General features: G+C 42.1%; 1 protein-coding gene across 2 annotated transcripts in view; it reads left to right on the top strand.

Moving 5' to 3' along the window:
• The window catches only part of gli2b (GLI family zinc finger 2b), an 83,156-nt gene extending 75,691 nt beyond the window's left edge, over window positions 1-7,465 (top strand). For both annotated transcript variants that reach the window (XM_026930672.3, XM_026930671.3), the window contains exons 12-14: window positions 1,283-1,567; window positions 3,790-4,117; window positions 4,388-7,465. In XM_026930672.3, the coding sequence (XP_026786473.2) occupies window positions 1,283-1,567; window positions 3,790-4,117; window positions 4,388-6,648 (2,874 nt within the window). In that variant the 3' untranslated portion in view covers window positions 6,649-7,465. The remainder of the gene's footprint in view (window positions 1-1,282; window positions 1,568-3,789; window positions 4,118-4,387) is intronic.
• Window positions 7,466-8,654: the final 1,189 nt, after the last annotated feature.

Below are 8,654 nucleotides of genomic sequence, written 5' to 3'. Positions count from 1 at the left end.
CCAGAAGCAGCAGCAGCACCTTATAGATGGAAAAGTGCCAACAGTGAACAGCAAGCAACACTAAAAAGTGTAGTTTAATAATTCTACTGCTCATCGAGCTTTAGCTAATCATTTTCCCAGTGGCAGTAATGAACCACCAACTGCCTAATTCTATGTAAATATACCATTTTCATCATACAGTTTCAAATTAAGGCCAGAATTAGATTTGTGCACGTACTCCCTCATCATGCTTAGTGATTGCTCCTCCATGCCCAACCATGTCCCATTAACAAGCTCTGCATGCAAGTGTGTGTGCAAATAATGAGGTGTGGAACTAATGAGCATGACAGCCCGCAGTGCATTAGTAAGAATCAAGCACATCCCCTGCGGAGAGACCACCTGCGGATTGCAAATACAAAATGAAACCCTGCGCCATTTCAGCCCTCAGCATATCCATCATGGCCTAAAGAGAGAGTAAACAAGAGGGAAGGAGAAACAAAGATGCGTTCATCACAACTTTTTCAGCACACGGCCATGAATCAGGCAAAATCAACATGGCGTTGCCTCACTAAGTTATCAGTTCCTCTGAATATTCAGCCAAATCCGTCAACTGAAGCTAATCTGAACAAGCAGGGGCAGATAACGTTCATACTAAAGAGTAGCAAGTCACTTGTTTCGCATGTAGTCACTAGTCTCTTGTGGGTGTGTCATGTTTTTTTTTTTTTTTAGTTCCGTTGAGAAATGGTAGTAGCGAAAATCTTTAGCCTACAGCACACTATCCGATTTATACACATCAATTTTGTTTCAGAAGTGATTTGTTTCAAATGTGAAATCAGTTTAAGTTTGATTTACATGTTAGATGCTAGGCATCATACTACCTTTGTTTGGCAGATTAGCAAAGCAAACTTACTGTACTAGCTACATACCCTCACCGAAGACACCAATGAGCTCTGCTACTTTCATCCAAGCTTTATTTTTCTTTATAATGTCTCTAGGCAGATTTAATGAGAGGTCATACAGTATATGACAGGATAAGATGAGACCACGATTATAGGCTTCTCTTCCATTTTGTCAAACAGTAAATTGGAAGTAATTGCAGGTAGAAACTAAAGTTTGTGTGGGGAACTAAATAAAGGTCAGCGCACATGCGCTATAGGACTGGTCTGAGGAATCATTCGATCCAACTGTTTTGAGTTACCACATCATACATAATTTGCATAGAAATGAGAAAATCTCAGTTGAAATGTTGCTTGTTGTGCTTTTGCTTTGTCTCGTGGATGCTGAGCTCTAGTTGTCTTTGCAGAAACCGTATGTTTGTAAGATTCCGGGGTGTACCAAGCGCTACACAGACCCGAGCTCTCTCCGCAAACATGTCAAAACCGTGCACGGCCCAGAGGCACATGTCACCAAGAAACAGCGTGGAGACCTGGTGCCCCGACCTCAGCCCCCACCACGAGAGAACGGAGAGAACGAAGGAGGAACCAAACAATCTGGCCGTGAAGGACAAGACAAGTTTGAGGCCAACAGCACCACTAGAGGCGTGGAAGACTACCTCCAGGTCAAGTCAATAAAAACAGAGAACTCTGTGGTATGTTCCTTTCTACTCTAGTTTAATAAGTTAGATAGATTATTTTATTTAATTCTAGAGGGAAATTCACATAACACTTCCTTATATGGGTTTCAGTACATCACTAAACCAGTTTTAGACTCAGTTTTATCACACTAATGAGGTGGTTTAGCCATGATATATTTTTTTCATCCCTGATTAATTCTGCACTAAAAAGCAGTCATGTCCATTACCCAAACTAACAAAAGCATGTCCACTGCTACAGAAAAAAAAACAATCTGTTTCTGTCTAACCTGCCATCTCTCTCTTTCTGCTTATGGACTGCACTCTTTCTCCACTTTCTGCTTTTTCACTTTTCCTATGGACAGGCATTACTGAGGTGAGCACTAACTTTTAATCCCTTTCCATTCTTTTACTGTGTTAGATAATAATGCATGTCCAATACAACATTCAGTCAAAAAATGCACCTAACTTTAACTGTTTGTCCTTTTTTTTTTTTTTTTCCCCTTTTTTTTGTGCGGGGGGGGGGGGGGGGGGGTTGGGGGGGGGTCGGGTGTTGGCGGGGGTTTCCGGAAGGCTGAGTCTATCAGTGGATTTTTTTTTTTTTTTTTTTAGAAATATTATTTATACGTATAAAAATGTACTCTATGTATAAAAAAAAAAAAAAAAAAAAAAAAAAAAAAGGGTTCTTACTGACTGGAAACAAAAGGGATAGTAATGAAAATGGCATAGGGGATCATAAATTAAATATTTAGTCCATAATCAAATGCCAAAGTTTGCATTCCCAATGGGTTTAATCCTTTACTGTCAACCTGAACTATAAACAATAGAATTGATAAAAATGAAATATTTTTATGATTTGTACATGACATAAAAAATATATCAATCCAGAACATTACAAAAATCTTTCTATAAGTTACATTTCTGTTTTATTTTGTCCTAAAGGCATACGACATATTGACCTCGACTTTATGGAGTCCCATTTGAAAGAATAAAGCAGAATATTTAAATATTTTCATTTCATTCAATATATTTCAAGTCTTTTTCTACCTGCCAAAACATAGATTGTCAATGATACACAAAAATATTTATATTACAATTATTATTCAAACATTATTCATGCAATCGAAATATACTATGTTCAAAGTATATTAAAAGATGTGGGAACTATTTCGATCGATATTCCTTTGTAGCCTTTGTCGATTTAAACCACAACCACAACCACAACCTTTGATTTCCCAAGAACCCTCATGGCGCCCATATCCTCCACCCACATCACAGAGATATAACTCATCCAGCACCACAGGATAAAACCAAATACAGGGTGAATATTCTATCACTGGGGCTGTTTTTGCATGAGAAACAAATAGTGCCAGTGATCACACTGTGATCAAGAATGACTTGGCTGTTCACATAGGGACAGAATACATTTACGTCATTCAGGGTGGGTGGTAAGATGACACAGATGTGTAGAGGCAGGCTGTGTACTTTATTTATGTTGGGAATGTTTCCCCTTTGTAAATTTGGTCCAGGCTGTATGCATAATGCACAAAGACATTGCCAAAGGAAATTACAATTTGTCAGGCACTTAACCTTAGGTTTCTAAAACAATCATATTGGGAAGCAAACGTGCTAGACAGTAACATAAGGAATGTGGAAAGGTTTGGCAGAGTTCATTCTCACATAAGACATATAAAACAGTCAGGATTAAAAGAGCAATAAATAGTATTTCCACACGTACAGTAATACACCAACCTAATTTAATTAGAAAGTTGTGAGAATTTGAATAAACAAGAGTGATGCAGTTTGATTTTGTTCATTTTCTGATGAATAAAGTCATAAAGCAAGGTACTAATGCTAACCCCAGCCTAAAACTAACAATAACCTATGTATCTTTTCATATGACTTGGGTCGTGTGAATTGATATGAATTTGCACTTGTGACACCATATTTCTGAGTTGCATGGGCACAGATCTGGTAGCGATGCCACCTCAAACCTCCAGGGTCTCAGTTCATTCAATGAGTGTGTTAATGGTGCCCTCCAATAGAGCGGCATCTGATACAGGGTGTATTCCCACATCAAAACTAGTGTTCCCGGGTAAGGCTCCAGAACTACTGTGACCCTGACCAGGATAACGCAGTTACTGGAGATTAATAAATGAATGAATGAAATCATATTGAATAAACAGACACAATGACATGACACTTGTGCCCCTGTGCTGCCCTCTTCATTTGTGTCTTAGATGTATCAGTCCAGCCCTGGTGGTCAGTCATCATGTAGCAGCCAGCCGTCACCACTTGGCAGTGCCACCCACCATGACGGTGGAATAGAGTTGTCGGGCCCCGGCGGGGGCAGCATGGGAGACCTGAGCATGCTGGATGACGTGCCCCTGGTGGATTCAACCGTCTCCACGGGCACACTGGGCCTCCACCTGCGCAGGAGTGCCAGCCCGGCTCGCAGGCTGAACCACCTGAAGCAAGAGAAGCTGAAGACAGTGAGGGAGTCGTGCTCCTGGGCAAATGCTGTTCCACAAGTTCCGGACACAAAGCTACCACCAATCCCTAGCAATGGTAAGACTACAAAAATACTGTGTCTGTGTTTACTTCAGTTATCCATGTTATTTGTAAGACAAGTAATTCAAGGTAACTGAATATGTGGTGTGTCCAATTTCTCACCAAGAACTGAAATCTCACAAGTCCTGAAATCCACTTCCCATGAATTAGTTGTTTATTTAATGTCACATAACCATAAGGACAATCGCAAGCTCAGTTTAGTGCAGATTTTTAAAATAATTATGATATTATTATTAAACATTTTAATACCGCTCCCTTTTGTCATAGGTTCCTTACTGGAGAGCTCTGGACGTGTCGGCAATATCCCTGTACCCATCACCGGCCTTCGTCTGAGTGACATTTGCCCTGGTGAGACAACAGTTCTGTGCCAGCCAGTGGAGCGTCGAGACAGCCTGGCGAGCACAGTGAGTTCAGCTTATACGCTGAGCCGCCGCTCCTCTGGCATCTCTCCCTGCTACTCCAGCCGCCGCTCCAGCCAGGCCTCACAGGCCGGCATCCGCATCAACAATGTCAGCTCGGCCGACTCTTATGACCCCATCTCTACAGACCTGTCACGCCGCTCTAGCGAGGCCAGTCAGTGTGGAGGCCTGCCAGGCCTGCTCAGCCTCACCCCGGCCCAGCACTACCGACTCAAAGCCAAATATGCCGCAGCAACAGGTGGCGCTCCACCTACCCCTTTGCCCAACATGGATCGCATGAGCCTGAGGACACGAATAGCCCTGCTGGGAGATCCACATGAAACAACTATGCACCCACTTGGCCTCCCCACAGTGCCCAGGAGATGCAGTGACACAGGGTATCCCACTACTAGCATGATGCCCCATGAGGTACCAGGCAGTATAACAAGGCGCGCTAGTGATCCAGTTAGACGGGTGGCCGTTGATCAGCAACGTCTCCAGCAGGGGCAGCGTTTCAACAGCATGAGCAATGTGAACCCTAATCCACCACACTTTCCCTCTTCCAGCCGCCACTTGTCAGTGCAGAGCTATGTTCGCTCTGATGGTAGTCTACACCGCCTCCAGTACCCTCCCCGGCCTCCCAGCATCTCTGAGAATACTGCAATGGAGACGAGCGACATGGATGGTCCAATCAATGGCACTGCTGATGACTTGATGTTGCCTGATGATATGGTTCAGTACCTCACTTCTAATGGAAATTCTACACAACACAATGGGTCTGGGTACCGGCACCAGCAAGCACAAGGCTTCCTAGGGAATAGTGCCCCTCCACCTCAACCATGTTACTACCAGAGGCGCATGGCTGTAGCGGATGGCACTGCAGACATCATGACGCAGCAGACATCAGCTTCTTGCCAGACTAGTCCAGCACAACAGCACATGTCTCCCAGTGCCAACAAGAGCCACATGCCTGTGCAGTGGAATGAGGTCAGCTCAGGGACAGTGGAGGCATCTCCCAGCCAAATCAAGCAACAGCAAGCTTTGGATTGGGGAAATATAACTGGTCTCCAGCAAAAACAGAACTTTGGCCCTATCCAGATCCTCAAATCCAACCAGCAAGTAAGATCCATGAGTCAGAACCTTGCACATGCTGCTCAACAGAGTTCTATGCAGAGGAACGAGGTTATGGCCCAAAGGATGACCTGTAGCCAAACTGTTAGGCAGCAAGGCAACAAGAACCACCAGAACGAGCATATTCACAATCAGCATGGATACCACCAAGGAAATGACATAAACAGAAGCACCAGTCAGCATGCCTCTTGTGGTAATATTACAGGAGGCAATGTAGGTTTGACAAGCCCATCTAAGAAAACAATGCAGCCCATGAACATGCAGAATAACAGGGTAAGAACTAAGCCAGTGGTCAGTCAAAGCCATGTAAACTTTGAGAATAATCAAGGAGATTATTCCCATATGAGCAGTGATCAGCATAGCTATGATACTCTTTCCCAGAATCCTATCCTGAATGGAAACCGTGGTCTACTGCAGCCAAGGCCGCCCACAGAAACTAAACCCTTGGCCAGGCAGCACTCAGGGCCAAATGCAATGACAGCACAGCAACCTGGTTACCCACAATCCCACTTCAGCTCAGCATACAACACCTCTGAAGCTAGCCCCAAAAAGCCTGCCAATGTGGGTGTTAGTGACACAGACAGCAATGCCATGTTCTACACAGGACAGATCCACATGTTTGAGTCCAGCAGTCTGAATATGCATGACACCACTGAAGCAGTGGACTGTGGCACAGATAACATAACAATAGCTGCTGTCAGCTCCCCAGGAACCAATCAAGTCTCAAGCACGGTGGACTCCGCCAGTGGAGTGGAGCAGACCCAGATTGACTTTGATGCCATACTGGATGATGGTGACCACTCCAGTCTCATGTCAGGAACTCTAAGTCCCAGTATCCTCCGCAGCTTGTCTCAGAATTCCTCCCGCCTCACTACGCCCCGGAACTCTGTGACATTGCCTCCAGTACCCGCAGGAATTGGCAACATGGCCATCGGAGATATGACCTCCATGTTGACCGCGCTGGCAGAAGAGAGTAAGTTTCTTAACATGATGTCTTAAGAGGTCCAACAGGAAGTAGAATTGGTGACTGATGACCTGTTGGCATTTCTGAATAAAGAATTAAGACTGTCCTAGAATTTTGTGTTTTTATACATGTCTGTATTATCTGTATTATCCTGTATAGCATTAGAACAAATACTTAGTAGTTTCCCCTTTGCTAAAAAAAGCCATATTTTGCCTTAGACCAATATATGTACTGTATATAAATACAGAAAATTTGATAAACTTCAGTCGAGTATTTTTGTATTCTCTTTTATGGTGGTGAAATGAGAGTAGCAACAAGTGCCTAGCTATGCAAATGCATATGCAGGAGAAAAAAAAAAAATATTAAAAAAATCATGCAGAATTACATTTGATTGTCTTGAACATACAAAGAAAGTTTGTACATTATGTAAATCACAAAGGTTTGACTCCTTCTATGTGTCCATGAGACAAAAAAATAAACTGAATGGTAAGGAAATGTATAATAGGAATAGTCTGAAATGCAAAACACTTTTATGCTCCATAAAACTGTAATTATGCTATACTTTTAAAACAGTGAAGTTTTTTGAGTATCATTGGCCAAGTCTTTATTCCCATTTCAAATAACAACGCTGACATACCATATAGCACCCAAAGGAAGAAGAAACTTCTTACTCAGTGCAGACTGATTCAATTATATCTGACAAACCAATTTGCTTGGACTTTGGACTCTGAACCCTGATGTGGCATTTAAATGTTTCTTTTTTTTTTTTTTTTGTATGTGAACATGTGTGTGGAGCTGGATCTGTAGATATCTTTTGTACATTTTTATGAAATACAGTATTGTTTTTTTCTACTCTGGTGTTGTTTGAAGAGTTTATTTTTTGTGGGTCATCACAAGGTTCTGTAATATCCCTAATGCTTTGCCTATCTACTTTATCTCAATGAAGTTTAAGTCAATTTGGACAGCTCTCCAACTGACTAGTTTGCATCTACACAAGCCCTTTTATAGTAAAGGTATATACACTTCCAGTCAAAAGTTTGGACACCTGCTTTTAGGAAAGTGTTCTTCATTTTTATCCTCTTTTATCCACGTAATGAAGATATGAAATAACATATAATATGGAATTGTGAACGAAACACAAAGTGAGCAAGAAAAATGTTAAACATGAAGCATTGCAAACTCTTTTAATCTCCTCAGCCAGCTTCACAATGGCGCTTCACCCAAGAAGCCAAGGTGGCTGAGCTCCTCACGGCGTCTCCTGGGTTCTAAATGAAAACGACTTGTTTGGGAAACTATTTATTTCAATTAAAAACTACAGATTTTATTTCTGAAACTCAGAAACAAATTTCAACCATAAGCCTTTATCAAAATGTGTTTAGGACAATAAAAATATGTATTGAATCCAGAGTGTGTACAGCTTTGAGTGGTAGTGTATGTGTTTCTCTGATTTTCTCCCCTGTGTAGCATTGCACACTTGTAGTCCCAGTTCATTACATGGCTTTGAAAAAATTTCCCCTTCAATCTTTTCTCAGTTTTGTGGGGTTTTAGCCACTGCTACAATCTCAAAACTACACGATCCCTTCAGTTTACTGCACATGTATCAAAAAAGTGTACATACCAACCACTTTATTAGGAACACCTGTACACCTGCACATTCATGCAGATATCTTATCAGCCAATCATGTGGCAGCAGCACAATGCAAAAAAAAAAATCATGCAGATACAGGTCAAGAGCTTCAGTTAATGTTCACATCAAACATCAGAATGGGAAGAAAGTGTGACTTTAACCATGGCATGGTTGTTGGTGCCAGATGGTCTGGTTTGAGTATTTCAGAAACTTCTGATCTCCTGGGATTTTCACACACGACAGTCTCTAAATTTTATACAGTTCCGTGGGTAGAAACACCCTGTTGATAAGAGAGGTCAGAGGAAAATAGCCTGATTGGTTTGAGCTGCCAGGAAGGATATAGAAACATTGCACTACTGCCACATGATTGGCTGATTAGATATCTGCATGAATGTACAGTTGTATAGGTGTTCC

The sequence above is a fragment of the Pangasianodon hypophthalmus genome, chromosome 11 (assembly GCF_027358585.1).
Source record: "Pangasianodon hypophthalmus isolate fPanHyp1 chromosome 11, fPanHyp1.pri, whole genome shotgun sequence".
Taxonomy (NCBI): Eukaryota; Metazoa; Chordata; class Actinopteri; order Siluriformes; family Pangasiidae; genus Pangasianodon; species Pangasianodon hypophthalmus.
The sequence above is the reverse complement of the archived record's forward strand: the minus strand, read 5'-3'. Positions and strand labels throughout refer to the sequence as shown.